This window comes from Canis lupus, chromosome 15 (genome assembly GCF_011100685.1).
Source record: "Canis lupus familiaris isolate Mischka breed German Shepherd chromosome 15, alternate assembly UU_Cfam_GSD_1.0, whole genome shotgun sequence".
Taxonomy (NCBI): domain Eukaryota; kingdom Metazoa; phylum Chordata; class Mammalia; order Carnivora; family Canidae; genus Canis; species Canis lupus.
The window spans coordinates 53,789,357-53,809,167 of record NC_049236.1 but is presented as its reverse complement, the minus strand read 5'-3'; the positions used below and the strand labels follow the sequence as shown (position 1 = coordinate 53,809,167).

General features: G+C 34.2%; 1 protein-coding gene across 1 annotated transcript; it reads right to left on the bottom strand.

The window, feature by feature from the left end:
* Positions 1–274: 274 nt before the first annotated feature.
* Positions 275–19,163, bottom strand: TDO2 (tryptophan 2,3-dioxygenase). The gene is made up of 12 exons (XM_038559088.1): positions 19,052–19,163; positions 18,721–18,826; positions 17,332–17,422; positions 15,349–15,419; positions 13,898–14,025; positions 12,055–12,241; positions 10,673–10,780; positions 7,629–7,740; positions 6,309–6,366; positions 4,821–4,900; positions 3,681–3,771; positions 275–1,526 (listed from the first exon to the last, which is right to left on the bottom strand). Exons 1-12 carry the CDS (start codon positions 19,084–19,086, stop codon positions 1,373–1,375), a joined length of 1,221 nt encoding a protein of 406 aa, XP_038415016.1. The 5' UTR covers positions 19,087–19,163; the 3' UTR covers positions 275–1,372.
* Positions 19,164–19,811: the final 648 nt, after the last annotated feature.

Below are 19,811 nucleotides of genomic sequence, written 5' to 3'. Positions count from 1 at the left end.
ATATAGATAGTAAACTGGGGCTTAAAATTGAGTTTGTACTGGAATGGGTAGTTAATAAATGGCAATGCCAGAATTTGCTCCCATGTGCACTGATTTCGAAGCCATTGCCTTTAGCCACGATGCTACTTGTCTCTATATTTTTTAGCTTAGCCACCATCAGGTACTACGTACATGTGTGCGCACACACACACACACGCAGGCACACACACATGAAAGGGCCTTATAGGTAAAAGCAGTTAGATGTAACTGTCTAGAGATAAACTAGACAACATGATCTTTATAAGAAAAAACTTATAATTGAGACCAAAGAATAGTTCAATTCCATGAAGAATTTGCTGCTCACTTACAGATAATCGTTCCAGGTCAAGGTTGATCTACATTTAGATTCCTTTGATAGTATTTTGCCCTCCCTCCATAAAATAAATCTTAAGTATTGCCAATTTCCATGCTGATCTAGAAAAAGAAGAATAAAACTCCTGTCTGATCTAAACTCTTAGTCTAATACTTGTTATTAGAAATGAGCTAAATCACTATGTAGTGTGTTTCTCCTTCTGTCTTCTGAAACAACATTCTTCAGTTGAGGGAACTATCACTCATTATAACCTCAATCCTGCATTGACTCTGCCTCCCGGAGCTGGGAAGAGCACCTTTGCCTTTCTGGTCAGGAGGTGTTGGAAGCTGAGACCTTGCCTGAGGGAGAGCTGGGAAGATAAAGCCAACACCTACAGAAAAAAGTGGTGAGACGCAAAGGGCCCTCAAAGTGTCCTTCTTAGCGGATCCTCATAGTACTCCAGGAACTGGACCCATGCCCAGGCTCCTCTCAATTCTTTGAGCTAGTAGACTTGTCCAGCATGTCCTTCCTTCTAGGCAAGCTTCAGATAGATTCCTGTCATTGGTCATCAAGAGTCCCAATAAACACAAGCAATGTTTCCAAAATAGTATGTGGAAAAAAGGCTAATTCTTATTATTTCTTAAATATTTTGATTGTGTAGATCTTTGTACAGAATGACACATTTTATTGCAGAAAATATTTGAAATAGCTGAAGTTTACAAGCTCATTAAAGTATGAAATGAGACGAACCTGTTAAATGGTTATATTAAGGTAAATATCAAAGGACAGAGTTTTTAATAGGAAAACCTTCTATGTACAATGGTACAATTCAATTGAATTAACTTCTCATCTTAATGTTTAGTCTTATCACAAAAATGAGTTAATAAAATTATTTACAGGATTGAATCAAAGGACCACAGGGCTTACCTATAGTATATACATATATTACATTAGGACTCTTTGTATATCATGAAATTCATAGAAAATTTTAAAAAACACAGATTGAGTAATCGATGTCTTCATAGATTTTTGCAGATGGTTTTAATCTGATTCTTCACTGCTGAAGTAAGAGCTGTCACAGTATTCAGCCGTGTAAAGGAATTTATGAATAATTGGGTTCATCTTCGGTATCCAGTGTCGGGGAACCAGATATGTTGAAAGATTAAATAAATCTACAAATACCTTGTATCTGTCACTGGAAAAACATAAATATACAGATGGTGTATATTTATTGACATGAAATGTTTAAAATTGTTTATCAAAAAATTTTCATTTCTCAGGAGATTTTTATGTCATAATTATTATTTAATGTTATGCTTCCTTATACATTATATATTACATTTTGTGTATATTATGTATGTATTAGTAAGGAGTTAAGGCATATAACTTCTTAAGATCATCTTCTTTTCGTTCCATATCCAAAGTTCATGCTCATAAAATAGTATTATGTGTTTCCTTGATCCTAACCAGGCTGGTTCAGATTAAAACCTAGAGTCTTATGATTGTCATGCTACCTTTATAAAGATAAGGGAAGGTGTACTCTTGTGTCTGACTTTTAAAAGATAGTATGCAAAATTAAAAAAAATTAAAGCATACAAAATTCTTAGTTGAATGTTCATTAGAAAATATTTCCCACCTCCAAAGTAGCTGTCAAGTAATTGACATGGATGGATTAATAAATTAAAATGCCAACTTTTAGATTCATAGTAAATATCTATAAAGGTTGTTTTAACATTTACAATCTTGTGTGTTAGTTATTTGAATTGTTGCTGTTTTATAGCAGACGAGCATTTGCTTTTGAGGTCAAATTAGAGTTCATTTCTGCTCTCTGTTACTTTGCAACTTGTGTGACCTTGGATGAGTTGTCTAACCCTCAGTGTCTTGGTTTCTAACTCTGTAAAATAAAAACTAGAGCCCCTTCTCCCGACCAGGCCTTTGTAAAGACTTAATGAGATAATGGCACACTAGAAATGCTATTTGTGTTCATTATTACCACCATCCACTGATGTGTAGGGTCATGTGGTACAGACAATCATTTACTGTTTCATGTTTACAGAATGTATTCCCCAGGGAAAGAGAAAATATGTGATGACTATGAAAATTCAAATCAATGAATTTTATAAGTAGTATAGAGTGTGTTTCTAAGTGAAAATTTATAAGAAAGATGAAAAATTGAACCTGTGTGTCTTATAATTGTCAATCTAATAATAAGAGTAGGGATGGAAACCATATACAATATGAAGAATTTTGGAGACTAAATGTGAATATGTATACAATGGAATATTACTCAGCCATTAGAAACGACAAATACCTGCCATTTGCTTTGATGTGGATGGAACTGGAGGGTATTATGCTGAGTGAAAGAAGTCAATCGGAGAAGGACAAACATTATATGGTCTTATTCATTTGGGGAATATAAAAAATAGTGAAAGGGAATAAAGGGGAAAGGAGAAAAAAATGAGTGGGAAATATCAAAAAGGGAGACAGAACATGAGAGACTCCTAACTCTGGGAAACTAACAAGGGGTGGTGGAAAGGGAGGTGGGCAGGGGGTGGGGGTGGACTGGGTGATGGGCACTGAGGGGGGCACTTGATGGGATGAGCACTGGGTGTTATGCCATATGTTGGCAAATTGAATTCCAATAAAAAATAAATAAAATTAAATGTTCAAAACAAAAATAATAAAAATAAATGTGAATATCTAATTTATTCTTGAGCTGATTCTCCTTTCTTACGGGGCCTTTTAAGTTTTCCCATTTTCCTATGTATGTATCTATCTTTATATCCATCTATAATGTTGGGAACATTAAATACATTAAAAACACAAATGTCCTATAGATCTTTCTAGCATGTTTTAGGTGCTAAATAAATGTTGGTGCCTTTCCTTGACCTCTTTCCTTCCTGGGCACTCTCTGGAATAGATGGAAGTAGTATTTATAACACAGAGTCATACTAGGAAATAAGAAACTATTTTTTCAGCTGTGTCATTCACCTGGGCAAGAGGACATTAGCCGAATAAATGATAATTGTTTGAGTCTAGTCCAAACTTGAGCCAGAATGAGTTGAAAATGTTCCTACCTGGATGAACTCCCTCATATCCTCATAGGTCATGCCACCACAAATAATGCCTCATTTCATCTCAGGATCAAAATGATGAAGTTCCAGAACTAAGAATTTTTATAATGACCTCTCTAATAGGAATGCCTTCATCTAACCAGGATAAATGTGTTGTTAGCAGTTCGGATGAGAGCAAGTATAAATCACATTTCCTAGATAATGTATGTGTATGTAGACGAACCAAGAATCAGTGACTTCCACCAAGAAAAACAGGTGAATTTCCCCCAACTTACCTCACTGTTGAGCGCAGATAATGATAGCCAGAGGACCCACCAGTGCCAGCTTTGCTGCCCAGCATTCTGTGCACCATGCACACGTGGTTATCTAGGCAAACACACAAATTAACTCCATGGATCTTTTTCTGCCATTAGTTCCACAATTTTCTAAAAGCAAGTGGTTGGTAATGATTATTGCTCCCTGAGAAAATGTTCACACCTTATCATTTAGCCGTATGGAAGGTTTGCAGGTGAGAGCCTGATGAGACCAGTAGGTTGCCTGGCACCCCACTTGGCTCAGGCTACATGCATATGAATCCATCCAAAATAATGATGGACTAGCCTGTGAACACAATAGGAAAGAGTAGGGCCAAATTATGACTTTCACAAGCCCTCACCACCTTTGCCTTCATGGGTCCCTTTCTCCATTTTTTATATATATATATATATATATATATATATATATATATATATATATTACACAGACATATATATGTATATACATATATATACACACATATACATATATACATAATATATATAATATACATATATACACACAAGTAATACACACACATATAAATTATATTTTAAAATTGTATTGGCATAAGGATGAATAAGATATGGTTATATATTAACACATTCTATTTAACCTGAAGTTATTTTTTTCTTCTGACTATTAAATAGTTTCATGGAGCCCCAAAGATAGTCTGGGCCCTTGGTATTATGCTTGCTGTGTATAATGGGTAAATGGCCCTGGGAGAGAATAACTGTTGGGCAGATTTAAAAAAAAAAGAAACAACAACAAAAAACACAATTCATTCACACACAAAGGAGGAAAGAAAAGATAGCAGGAAAGGGAGCAGACAGATGGAGAAAAGGATTCAAGATATAGGATGAGAAGGAATAATTATCAGGGTTGAGGTGGTCATGCTGGAAGGTGTGAGGAAGGGACACCTGGGTGGCTCAGTGGTTGGGCGTCTGCCTTCGGCTCAGTTTGTGATCCTGGGATCTGGGATCAAGTCCCGCATCAGGCTCCCTGTGAGGAGCCTGCTTCTCCCTCTGCTTGTGTCTCTGCTTCTCTCTTTCAGTCTGTGTCTCCCATGAATAAATAAATCTTAAAAAAAAAAAAAAAGAAGAAGGTGTGGGGAAACTTACATCTCCATTTAGTCATGAGTGTGTCTATGTCCATGAGAGAAGTCAGCAACTGAAAAGGCACCTGGAATCTAGGCTCTTCCCTAAAGAAGAAATAATAATAAAAATATATCTATTGAAGCAACTCTAGTGTGTTCAGAAGGGCATGAGTTTTGTAATCTGTTGGCTCTCCAAACAAATGTCAACTTCACCTGTTAAGAGCTGCAGCAGCTCTGAATTACTCTCTCAGTCTTAGTTTCTTAGTCTCAAAAATGAGGATACTACTAATCAGCTTATAGTATTTGTTTAAAGGGTCTAGAATATTCCATGTAATACATGCAACCAGCCAGAATCACACTCAACATTGACACTCATTAAAAGATAGACATAGGAGCACCTGGGTGGCTCAGTTGGTTAAACTTTGGATTCTTGGTTTCAGCTCAGGTCATGATCTCAGGATCCTGAGATCAGGGTGCCCATCTGGCTCCAGGCTGAGTGTGAAGTTGGCTTCAGATTTTTCTCTCTCCCTCTCCTTCTACCCTTCCCCCCAGTTCCCACACATGTGCACACATGCTCTCTCTCAAAAAAAAAAAAAAAAGCCTTAAAATTAAAGAAACAAAAAGTAGACAAATACTCTATTTCAGATTCACCAGCTTCTTATAGGCAAACTATATTAAAACTTCTAGGCAAAAATATTAAAACACAAAAACAAAAACTGCTTTTTTATTTCCTCTAATACATTTTTTTTCCCTTTCTTTATCTAGTCATTCAACACTCAGTACATTTTCTGCTTCAGGTACATAAACTTGAGTGGCATACATTTAGTAGAAGTTTAGGAAAAGAGTAAAAAATTTTGTTGATGTTTCTGAAGGAATGAATTTGAGAAGATTAAAAAATCAAATATAAGAGGTCCAATAAATGCGGGGTTTATTTTTGTTTTTGTCTTTAATGTTTACTAGTGTGCTCTCCATTGTTCTGACACATTTAATTTATGAAACATGAAGATAAGGCCTTCATACCAATGGAGTGGGAGTACATGGACATTTAAGGGACACCCCAAACACTTTGGACAGTAAAGACAATTTTACTTGAAATTGCAGAATAAAGAGAAATCAGTTTATAAAGTTGCTTTCACTTTATCACTTTTTAAAAATTTCATAAAACAGGAATACTCTACAACAATGTTTAATGATGGAAGACATTTTATGACTGAGTTTCTGAGTAGATTAAACTTAGGCCATTTAGAAAATGTCATGTCATATAGAATATTGTAGAATTCAATAAAAAGCAAGTTTAATTGGTGTGTGGTATGTATATTTTTACCCACTATAGGGGTAAAGTTACATTCTTACTATCTAGAATACAAATTAATGAATGTCACAATTATTTTCTAAGATTTCTCCCAAAACTAAATGACTTCTTAAAACTATGATTGCAATTCATAAGCTTTATACTTGATATATTATCTGTACCCACTCCTCAGCTTCTGCTTCTACTCTTCTTTGCTTTTACCTGTAAAAATATATCATCAAGGCCCCCTGAAGTGCTCTGTATGACAATCGTCTTTCACCTGCAAGAAACAGTGAGTTTCAATATAATGAGGAATTTAAGGCAGTCATATTAATTTGGCATCATGATCTTAAATAATTGAGTTTCATATGTTTTTAGAAAACAGTAGTTTGGTTTAAATTTTTTATTCCTTAGATTTTACAAAGCAAATTAATATATATTTCAAATATATATGTAATACATATTTTATATATGCACACTTTATATATATAATACATATGCCTTTAAAATATATATGTATGCATTTTAAATTTTCATGACCTTTAAGTATCATGTTAGGAAAGCTTGATATAGAAAATATTTAACTTCTATACTAAAATATATTTAAGTCAAATAGTATAATGACTTACTTTATAAAAAATAAGATTAATTCCGAGGTTCATTTGAAAGTAGTTTTTTTTTTTTCTAATTCACTCAAAATAACCTAAATTACTTGAAATCATTTGGCTTCAAGGAGTACAACCATTATATAAAATCTCTTATAAAAAATAAAATAAAATAAAATAAAATCTTTTATGGGTGCTCTACTAAAAGGCTTTCTTCTATCTGCAGAAAAACAAGGTTTTTGCTATTCTTTACAGGGATTTTATAGAAAACAGACGAACAACCTTTAAGTTTGTAGCATTTCATAGTAATTTCATATACCACTATGCCTTGTACTTATGTTATAAAAATTAATTTTACCTTCTATTCCACTCAAAATTCCAAAAAAATTATAAGTAATTTGTAATAAAAGTTCCAAATACAAATGAACACAAAAATTTCAAACACATAAAAGAGTTAAATAATGAAGGTATTGATGATATTACTGGTCAATGAGCTTCAGAAAATAATATCCCAACATTAATTATGCCAGAAAATCTAAATATGTGCTTTCCCCTGTCTATTTGGGAAACTGATTTCCTCTGTCAAACCACCCTTGCCCTCACAATAATTATTCCTCTGCTCTGTACTGCTGTATTATTTACAGTTACACTGCTTATCTTCATTTCTGTCTTTATTTGGCTGTGAACTAAAATGCACTCCTATTCAATTTCTCCTGGTACCCTGTATGTCTGATACATATGAAAGCTTCTGACTAATGTCTTTGAGATATATTGGACACACAAACTTACCATATAAAGTTATAGCAGAAAAAATTAACCTTATTCATGTTTCTGTGAGCACGATATAAAGTTTCATTTTATTTCTCCCACATAAGATTTGGCATTTTAATCTCACAGTCATACATTACGGGGAAAGGACTCAGAATAAAATACTCACCTTTACTATAGAGATGTTCATGACGTTTCTCATCAAATAAGGAGAGTAACACTTCTTTTTGTTTCTGAAATTCAGCCATCTGTTCCTCTTTTTCCTCTGACTCTTCTTTAGCCTTTGGGAAAAATATTGCATTAATATTCTCAAGAGAGATCACAGATTCTAATTTTGGAAAACATCTCTTGTGAGAAATAGACTCACAGGAGCAAAAAGGGTATAGTTTCTGAAGGAATATTTGCCTTCTCATCTAATAATATAACTTGGAAATTATGGCTTATGAGATGAGTCTTCCTCACACTCCCTGGTTCTATCCTTTTATTTAAGTTTACATGATTTGTTAATCTCAAATGTTATTTTCATAAATATCATGAGAAATGGACTCAGAGGGGCAAAACTGGAGACAACTTACAAGTGGCCAATAATCTAATTTTAGACAGTAATTTTTTAAGACAGGAAGGAAAGTAATTTCACATAGGAAAGGTTAAGAATTTCCAGCCAGAAAAACTATTAACTCTATTAAAATTCTATATTCAGTATAGAATTTATATTCTATAATTTCTTAGATATTTTCCACACTCAGATATTTATTCATTTGAAATCTGTTGAACCATTTAAGGAAATTCTTATACTTCTGCCTACTACAAATGCTTTACTTACAATTCAATTAATTGAGCTGAAGCAAAAATCAGTTAAGTCAATTATTTCAGTTTGAACAATCACTCATGTGGTAAGAACTTGTATGCACATTATTGTCAATTAATTATTCATTTATTTAGTAAATGTCACGCTAAGGTGATAGAGATAAAATTGTGAGCAAAAATTGAGTTCCGTGAACTCATGCAGTAAGTATACCATCTGGTGGGAAAAAGACATCGAACAAATAATTACCTAGGCATTATACTGCAAGTGTGGACAGTAGAATATAGGAGCAGAATATATAATGCCATGAGAACTTAACAGTAGTGAGGAGGTCAGGGGAGATCCTTTTTTTTAGGATTTATTTATTTATTTTACAGAAAGAGAGTATGAGTGCATGCATGTGAACGGAGTTGGGGGGAAGGGAAAGCGAGGCAGAGGGAGGGATCTCAAGCAAACTCCCCTCTGAACATGAAGCCTGATCCCAGGACCCTGATATTATGACCTGAGCCAAAATCAGGAGTCCAACGCTCAATGGACTAAATCACCCAGATGTCCCAGGGGGAGATCTTTTTGAAGTTCTCCTGGAGCCAAGACTTGAAGAATGGAAGGAGTACCTGGGGAAGAATATTCTAAGCCCAGAGAATAACATATAAAAAGACTCCGTGGTGATAAATTCAAAGAATTAAATTTACTGTAAAGAAATTCAATATGGTTGGACCACATGAGATGATGAATCACCTTGAAGACTATGTTAAAGGTTTTTATCTTAATTTTAAAAACAATTGGGAGAAAAACAGGTTTTATGCAAAAACAAAATGTGATCAGGTCTGCATTTTAAGAAGATTGCTCAAATTGCAGTATGCAGGATAAATTGGAATGGAATCATATTGGGGAGAAGTAGAATAGTTGAGAGAAATTATGAGTCCAGGTGAAAAACAAGAGTAGTTTTCATGTGATTGAGGGTGGTAGATAAAATGGAGATATCTGACACCTATTTAGAAAGTAAAATTGGTAGGATTTGGTGATAAATTGAAGAAGTGATTGAAGAAGAGGGAAGCGCCAAGGATCAGTTGTACATTTCAGACTTGACAAACTAGATGGTTTATAAGAAAAAATTTCTTCAATTTGTAGAAGATTGAGTTGATATGAGGAGGAAAGGAAAAGGAAAGCTTGGTTTTATCATTATGTTTTTGAGAGGACCAGGGGGAAATTATAAAGTAGGGTGTGAGATAAGTAATTTGAAACTTAAAGAGTTATTTATGCTGGAGATGAATGTTTGGGAGTTATTGGTATATAAGTAGATATTAAAACATTAGGTATAAATGAGTTCATGTGGTGAAAGAGTGCAGAGAGAGAATACAAAGTGTCTAAGACAATGCATTGCAAAATCCTACCACTTATTGGTCTGAGAAGAAAAATGAGCCAGTAAAAAAGGGACAAATCAAGACAATAAGGGCCAGTGATCTAAAGGAAGACAATGTCATATATTAAATCCAAGGGGAATTTTTTTCAAGAAAGAATAAGGAGCCATTATTATTGAATGCCACTAGGAGATGAAGTAAAATAAATTAAAATGAATCCATTGGATTTATATACCTGGAGGCCTCCTATGAATGATGGGACAAGAAGACAGACTGATTTGGGTTGAGGATTTGATGAGAAATAAATAATTATGCTAACTATGTGCTAAATACTGTACAGATATTAATCTAACTTAATGCTCATAATAATCCTACGAGGAAAATACTCTTATTTTCTATTTTACCATCGGTGAAAGCAAAGCAGAGGGAGGTTACATAACAGAAAAGTTCAATGTCACAGTCATTAAGAGATGAAAGTGAGACTTGAACCCATGCAGTGTGACTTCAAAGTCCCTGCTTTAAGAACTAACCTGATACAGCCTCCTCAGATATAGAATTGAAACAATTCTTTCGAAAAAATGTAGTTATGATGAGAGGATGAGGGGGTAGCTTGAGGGAAATGAAGAATCAACAGTATCTTTCTTAAGTGAAAGAAATTTTAACCGAGAGGCAACAGGAAGGGTCCAACAAATATACATGAGCCCATGGTAAATTATATGGTTAAATATATTTGGTTGACTGGTCTTTTGTGAGCCTACTTCTGTCTAAAATTGCTCATGATATGAAATTTTCAATAGAAATAAAAAGGTCTATTAATCTGATATATTTATCTAAAATAAAATCATGCCGATTATGAACTCTTTATTTTGTATTATACACAAATAAAATCATTCATGTAAAAAAAAAATCATTCATGTAATATATTTCTTGTAGATGCATTTGTGAAAGAAAAAGAATATGAGAAAAATGGAAGTTTAAGAGAAAGCTGGAGATTTCTTAAATAAAATTTCCAATAAATAAAATATCTACTTATGGCATCATAAATACCTGAATTCTTATGAATTCTTCTTCCAGGCCCTTGACAATGTTGTTTTCAAGCTTTCCCCAGAAGTTAAATCCATGTGGCTCTAAACCTGGTGTTCTTTCCAGCCATGCCTGAAGCATTATTTTTTTAAGTAAATATATTGTAGAATTTTAAATAATGTAAAATACATTGTATCTAATATCTATGAACTTGAAATAGGAAATTTTATTAATTTTGAGAAACATATGTCATAAGTGTTTTTTATGTATATTTTCCCTTTCCCTTCAACTTCTTCACTTAAAGAACAGCAATTCATTATATTTCATTTCTTAGTCTTTAAAGCAATCATATAATAATATTTACTCATTATTTATTAAGAAATATAGGATTACAGAAATCCCAATTTTGTTCTATAAATGTATGCGCATATCTAAATGTTGTTTGAATGAAGTCTTCTGGTTTATTCTCAAAATAAATTATGGCTTAGGAGCTGAAGGAATTATGACATGCTTATGATATGCTCTCTTCTAAATGTAGGAGCATAGTATACTTAACAACTTTGGCATGAACTAACTATTGGATTATTTTAAGAGTCCACAAGAATTGGTTTTTTTTTTTTAATGTACTTTACTTTGATTCCAGTATAGTTAACACAGAGATTTTTTTTTCATGTAAAAATGAAACAAAATTCATGCATCTCTTTGGATTCTCATTCAACCTATTTTTGGTTTTGAAATTAGCTTTGTGATTCTTTCCCTCCCATCTTTATGAGCTATTATTTGGCATCATATATAGCATATTCACCTAAATCCACATTTACAATACCAAGGGCATTAGTGTGCAGAGTAGAAGTCAGTAAAGAAAATTTTAATTTGCAAAGGGAAAAACCATTATGAAGGAAATCAAAACCATGTAACCTTGATTTAATAATTTACTTATGGAGAAACAGTAGTCCCTTAAGACCTTGTATAGACTCATAGAGAATTAAGATATGAAAAGAACAAATTCTGAAGACTCTACTCTTAGTAATTTACTTTAATTGAGAAAAATACTTAACTTGTGGAACTGTTCAATTATGGACTATATTTTTAAAAGTAAAGCTCACTAAATGACTATACTTAGCTTAAAAATCAGCTAAGTGTTGTTTAGTAGGCTTGTTTAAAAGAATTGCCTTATAACATGAGAAAGTTATTAAATATGAACATAATTGATTATATAAATATTTCTGAAACTCTCAAGAGAGTTCGTTATATTTTAAACATTTTAATTAGTTGAGTTTAAGTATTTTTATAAATTCTCTCTGTTCCTACTTACAATTAATGTGACAAAACAGCTGAGTTTTAAAATTTTGACCTAACAGAAGCTAAATTAATAAGATGTCAGGATAGTATTTGAGCATACGTACCTCCACCAGTTGCAGTAGTGTTTGCTCCTGCTCAGACTTAAGTAGCAGTTCATTATCTTCTCCTTTGAAGTTATCACGATAATGTCTTCTGTTGTAAGGGACCCTCAAACTCTGAAGGACACCTATCTTGTTTTCTAATAGTCGGAATTGCAAACTCTGGAAGCCTGATGCTGGAGATAAGTACTCTCTGAGGACAAATGGAGGAAGGCAAGAGAAGAGAAAGAAGAGAGGAGCTGACATTACAAAACACTGATTTCTTCTATTTTGAGAGGTCATCAGTTTTACTTTCTTAGGTATTACCAAGAACACTGACGCAAAACTGCCTAGAGTTGGACCAGTGATTTGACCTTGCTGAAGAAAAACAATGAGCTGTCTAAATATCATTGTTGCTGTCGATTAATACATTTAAAGATGGAATGTTTATATAGTTTGGGCAATGGCATATATGCATGTGTGTACATATATATACGTATACACGCACATACGTATATGCACATATGTTTATGTGTTTGTACACCAATTTTTTTTCCTGAGATAAAGACACATGGACATTGAGCAATACTGCTTATTCTATAGTGCTGAAAAGATTCTTTATACATATTATTCAATCCCTCCTAAAATTTGTATTCTTGGGGGATCCATGGGTGGCTCAGTGGTTTAGCACCTGCCTTCAGCCCAGGGTGTGATCCTGGAGTCCCGGGATCGAGTCCCACGTCGGGCTCCCTGCATGGAGCCTGCTTCTCCCTCTGTCTCTCCCTCTCTCTCTCCCTGTGTCTCTCATGAATGAATAAATAAAATTAAAAAAAAAATCTGTATTCTCGGATGTCATCATTGACCTCACTACCTAGTATTATTATGAGCACCAATGAGATACTACCAGTAAAACAAATGAGATATCACCTTGCACAAAATAGGCAATCAAAAAATGTTATAATTCCCATCCTACATCCTTCTAACTCGTCTATTCTTCTAAGCTTCCTTCACCTAATTGATTGTAAGACTTCAATTTTTAAAAACCACCACAAAGAAATTTTACTTGACCATCACACATGTTGGAGACACTGCCTGTGATATCCTTAAATGCACCTGATGTTCTTAAGAAAATCTCTTCTCCAATTTTAGTATGAAAAAGCTTTTTTAAAAAAATATATATATATGGCTTTGGCTGCCTGGAAATGCAGAGCTGATGCTTATAGTTCAATCCATAACTTAAACTGATACTTTTGCTGACAGGCTTCCTGTCAACTCTTGTTTCTCTTGTATTTTTAGTTTTGCTATTTTTTAAAATGTAGTTATATGCATTGTGTCAGTCATGTTAGCCATTTTGATAAGTTGTCCAAAATTCCTTTTTTCAAAAGATTTTATTTATTTGAGAGAGAGAGAGAGCACACGCAGGGGGAGGGGCAGAGGGAGAGGGAGAAGCAGGCTCCCCACTGAGTGGGGATCCAGATGCAATGTGGTGCTTGATCCCAGGACCCAAAGATCATGACCTGAGCTGAAGGCAGATGCTTCACTGACTGAGCTGCCCACATGGCCTGTCCAAAATACCTTTTAGTGGCTTCTCGGCCTTTTGGCTAAAATCAAGTGTGAAATTCTTTTTAGATAAAAACAAGACACACAACAATGAATTGAAGTTAATTGATCATATTAGGTTCATCTGTAAAAGTGAATGAGGGCATATTTTTTAAAACTTTTCAAATGCTTTGTGATCAAGACTCCCACATGTTTGTAGTGACTCAGTGTCGGTAGGACAGGAGCCTTACTCAGCACACATGTTCCCCTTCTACCCCACCCAAATGAAAAGGCAAATCCCACCGCATTCTTACAAGCCACAGATACACACCTGAAGTCGTTGAAGTCCAAAGCTGTCATCGTTTCCAGAACGGAAAACTGCTGCACCAGTAGTTTAAGGATCACGGCCACTCGGTGCATGCGAGTGACAACCTTGAGCATGTTCCTTTCATCCCTGACCTGATGGTTAAGAAATGGAACACAGAGTAATCAATCCTGATTTCTAGAAATACAAAATGGACTACAAACAATAATGTACTCCTAGTAACTTTCTCTGTTTTAAAGAGGAACATTGGGATTAAAATTTGCCATATATATATATATTGAATTAATAGCGACTAGAAGTTGTGTGCAAAGACTGTCTGCAAATTTGGAATCATTTTTCTTTAAAAATAGAAAATTATGTGGAAGTAACTAAGAAGTCAGTTTTGAGACCCAACAGCCACTGATTTCAAAGTCAATTTCTCTCTTAGTTTTCTTTAAGGAGTAAAGGTCAAGGAAACAGAGAAACTTCTGGCTGAGGACTAAACAACACCTGTTTTTATGTTAAGTGTCCATTAACATAAATGGGAATTGTATTGACATGTATAAGAGGAGTATTGTGTGCGCAGAGTTGTCTTGGAGCAGGGGCTCAGAGGCTGCAGGGACTAGGTTGTGTCCTGCTTGGGGAAGGTGTGTAGGAGGAGCAGGGGGCAGAGCTCAGGGTGGAGAGGGTAATTCAGACTTCTGCAATCACCTCAAGCTCTACCCTGCTCTCCGCCCACTCTTGATCCTCCCCAGGCTTTCCCTCGGTATTCCTTTCCTATTCTCTTTTTTCTTTTTCCTTCATCTTCTTTTTCTTTTAAGTTTTTTTAAAAATTTTATTTATTCGAGAGAGAGAGAAAGAAAAAGATACAGTGAGAGAGAGAATTGGGGTGTGCATTGGGGGAAAAGCAGACTCCCCGCTAAGTAGGGAGCCTCTCCTCTCCCACCTCCATCCCAGGACCCTGAGATCATGACCTGAGCCAAAAGCAGCTTAACCAGCTGACCCACTGAGGTGTCCTCTTTTTCTTTCTTCTACTACTCCCTTCCTCCCGCCTCTCTCTTCTTGTTTTCACTTTCCTCATCATTGTTCCTATCATCCCATATCAAATATTCATTAGAAAAAATCTTTGAAGAAAACACACACACACACAAAAAAAAGAAACACAATTCTGGTACTTGTTAGTTAAAGGATCTATATTAGCTATTTTGGCAATCTACCGTCATATACAACAACTTTCTTTAAGGGCAAAAAAAAAAAAGTTCTAAACAAGAGGCCTGAAATTGAAATTTGAAAGGAACCTTAAAGCAATCCATAGCAATGGCACTGAAAGTATAATTCCACTCTTGTCCATTCAGAAATGTTTTTAAGATGTTTCCATTAATAATTCCATCATTTGGTGTTAAGTTTTTCTAATAAACAATATTTTTCTACATGCTCAAAAAAAGTATAAACCCAATATTGTGACAAAATTAACTTACATGGCCATTCTGAAAGATCTCTCGAACAGAATCTAATTCCCAGAGGATTTGCTTAAACCAGAGTTCATAAGCTGCAACGAGAAACATCATTGTCAATTGTAAAGTTATGGGAGCTTTTTTTTGACCATAATTCTCTGAAAGACAGGATTAACACATTGAAAAAAATAAAATGTAATTTTAAAGCAATAAATACCAATATAGTCTTACATTTATGTGAAGAGTCTAAATCTTCATCATCTACCTCTCTTAGTACCAAGCACAGTGCTTAGCATGAAATAAATAATAGGTGATTATTTTACGAACAAAGGAACTAAATAACCAATGTAGTCATTAGATGAGCATAAAATATCAAAAATCTTAGAGATTCCTGGTGCATTCTAATTTGGTACTATTGTATGGGTAAGGCTATGTTTCTGTACTAAGTAGAGGAATCAAATATAATTTTAAATTACATTTAAGAAGACTTCCAAGGGATCTAATTTTCATATTTGGACTAAGAGCAAATCAAATGTTTATTTCTCAGTTTCTATATCTTTTTTTTCAAGTTTAACTTTGTGTGGCTAGTTCCATAACCCCACTGACCACATATCATAACTGAAGGCTGGAAGGACAAGTCTCCCTACCAAATCATGATAGCTCCCATTTCTTGTATGCTTATCACATGCTACACCTTGGGGTAAGTGCTCAATGCACATTAGTTTATTTCATCTTCACAAGGACGCTATGAATGAGAAGATAAAATAATTGTCTCCATTTTGCAGGTGGAGAAATAGAATTCTTGGTCAAAAAACCTGACCAAAGTCACACAATTTGTAATGGTACAGATGGGATTCTGAACAGTTTTCTGATTCCAAATCTGGGCTACCCTGCCATGATACTTCTATTAATTTTGTCTTGGCTAAGACAATAAATGTAATAAAAATGTAAGCATGAAAACAGGAGAAGGTAACATATCAAGTCAATTATTTTCTATCTTATTTTTTTACTCTAAGGTGTTGATCATTTTAACCAGTTAGTGAAGCAAACAACCATTTGAGAAAAAGACATGAAGAACAGATAGGGAAAGAAAGCACATCTAGAAATGGACCACTGACTAGCATGAGTCATTGGACCTTGTCAGACAAAGGACTATATTACGGCACCAACAATCTTAGAGTCAATTTTAATATTCTGAGATCACAGACCTCTTTAAGACATATATTCAAGAAATTTTGTGCACAATTTCAATGAGTTCAGGGACTTTCTAAACTCCCAAAGTCACAGATTCCTATGTTAAAAACCACTGTCCAGAGGTAAGAAGCCTGAGGAGAATAAACGCACACTTTAGACAAATTTTACATTTCTGTTTTGTACCAGATTATGATTATGTAAAGTCACAATAAATTTTAGTGTCTATTTCTTGAAAATAGTTTTTATTTTATTTTATTTTATTTTATTTTATTTTATTTATTTTTAAGATTTATTTATTATTTTTACAGAGAGAGGAAGAGAGAGTGAAGGGGAGGGGCAGAGAAAGGGGGATAGAGACTCTCCAGCAGACTCCCCCTGAGTAAGTAGCCTGATGTGGGGCTTCAACCACAACCCTGATAAGATCATGACCTGCCCTGAAATCAAGAGTCAGTCACTCAACCAACTGAATCACCCAGGCACCCCTTGAAATTAGTTTTTTAAAGTTCCAGGTTGAAAAGCAGTAACATCTTATCTTGCAAATTCTTTGTGAATTCCAAGATATAGAATGTTCCCTTGGGTTTAGGAAAAAGCTAAAGTCCTACATGATTCAGTTAGCAATGAAGTTACATAAAAAAGACTGTTACAAAATTCTAAAAGGATGCCTTATGAGAATTTATCTGGCAGCAAAATATTTTCAAGCATTTCTAAGGGAGGTGATTCCTTCATCTTTCTCCATCTTAAAGAATTGTGGCTCTCATTATTGTTGGGAAATGCTTGTGGAATAATGACTATCCAACCTTTTGTGCAACTTACCTTGATGAGTTATGATAAAAAGATGTTCATCATGGATTTTATTTCCTTTTATTTCACTTTGAAGTTCCTGTGCATTCAAAACCTTTTCCAACTTTAAACAAAAAATAAAAAGACTAATTTTGTATAAACTTCCACGTATAAGATGGATAAGTAATGAGGATCTAATATATAGCATAGTGATCATAGTTAATCAACTGTATTATATACTTGAAAGTTGCTAAGAGAATAGATCTTAAGTGTCCTCACCACAAAAAAAAGAAATGGTAATTATGTGAAATAATGCAGATGTTAGCTAATGTTATGGTGGTAATCATTTTGCAATATAGAAGTTTGTCAAATTAACATGTTATATACCTTAAATTTACACACTATTATACATTAATTATGTCTCAATAAAGCTAAAAAACGATTTTTAAAAAGAAAGATTAATTTTGAAGTTGTAAAACTTTTTTTTTTATCAATTTAAATAAGAAGTAGAGAAAAAGAAAAAATAAATAAATAAGAAGTAGAATACAATGCTAAAAAAAAAAAGAATACCCAAATTCTCGGGAAGCATTCTATGTCTTTTTAACAAATCATGAGTCTTAATCATAAAGAATGAGTTAAATTTATGATTTTTATTCTTTCCAGAAGAACTTACATTGGGTAGGATTCTATCATTACAAATACAATTGCACTCAATGAGTAACCATATCCTTCCTATCTCTTGAAACTAGTGTGATAAAAGCTTGGTAATTTAGCTCACTGTTTACCTCCCGCTCTTTTACTACCCAAAGAGCCTATTCTAAAAAGATCGTAACATTTTTTATCAGCTCATCCTTAGAAACCCATCATTGAAAGTATCAAAGGCTCAAACAATTCACTTCTTAAAAAATGTAGAAGACAAATAGAATGGAATTTACCCCAGAATTATCTCCAAATACTTCACTTGTAATATTCCTCTTTCATTTACTAATAATTTCAAGAAAACCTGTATCTCCAACATTTCTACTTTATGATAAGCGATTTTAAAAATACATTTTTCTGGATACATTTGCAATGATCTAGGCTGGGATTTAGTGACCATGTCTTATTTACACAAGTTGTGCAATGCCTGCCAGTTATCTACACTTCATCTTCTCATGTCTACTCTTCTGCTCTAGATTATGCACTCTGCCGTGTACTGTACCTCTGTCAGAGAAGTGAATTTTCACATACGAGTCTCCTGAATTGTTCTAACAAAAGTTGAAAAAGCATACATTTGCATATTTATGTCCAGAAAACTTTTTGATGACTGAGAAAACAAACAAACAAACAAACATACAAACAAACCAAAACACGAAAATGTCACTTCGCAGAATTTAGCTCCTAACCGTGGAAGCTAAACACTGCAAGGCCTCTACCACTTACATGCAGGTAGTTTCCATAGATAAGTCCTCCTTTGCTGGCTCTATTCACACCAGTTTGTGATTTGTCTTCTTCATTGTCTTCTACAGATAATTTTTTAAAAGCACAGCTACAGGTTACGTAAGTGAGGAAAAAAAATAGGAGATCTTGAGAAAGCATAGTAACTAATAAGACGAGTGATCAAAATTCTCTGGCTAATTGATTTTAAAGGAGATTTTTAATGCAAGAATAGGGATGATAATTTTGAATGCTTTTAAAACTCAGAATCAAAGCATTCTTAATTGGCATTTCTAAGAAGAGCTTGGCCATACTTAAAATAGAGGTAAATACTCACCCAAAGTTGTTGCCTAAAAATGGGCACCCACTCATGGTGAGAGCACTGAGGAGAGCTGAGGTTGGACTCTAGACAGAGGATATCATTGACCTTCCCAGATGTTCTACAGCTGCCTCTTATATATCCTGCCCTCCCTGAACCAGCCAATCAGCCCTCTCTGTGTGCTCTGAGGTAGGCTCTCATTTCAGTCTGTCCAGAAGCTGAACTCAGTAAACTTTGGAGAGCATTTGTGTTGGGGACTGTTTGTTTGCTAAAAAAGCAAGATTTCTGCCAGACCAAATCATTTGACTAGCTAAGTTCTGTTTTTATATCCAAAACAACAAAAGTTAAAAAAAAAAAATCAATGGAGGCTAGAAAAAAAAAAAAAAGAAAAAAAATGACATTTAATTATTTTATTCCAAGGACACATTTGGCACAATGTTAGGATATATAATATAATGAGCGTGTAAAAAACAAATATTTATTCTCTCAGTCTCAGATTTGGCTATTCTTACTACTATTCAGCCAAAAGCTGAACTTGAGTGTGACAGAGGCAGGGTACATGCTCATACCCCATTTCCATCTCGTTTTTATTGTTTTTCTGGTCTAAATCTCATCTAATAATTAGCAGCAGGTGGCCTGCTGTATTGTATTGGAACCTAAATGGACATTATTAGTTTACTGTTTACCTGTAAGCAATTATGGGACAATGGGAATCATCCTCACTGGGTACTTTGTACAGAATGTAAAAATAATAATAAAGAGCCCACAATTCCAAATA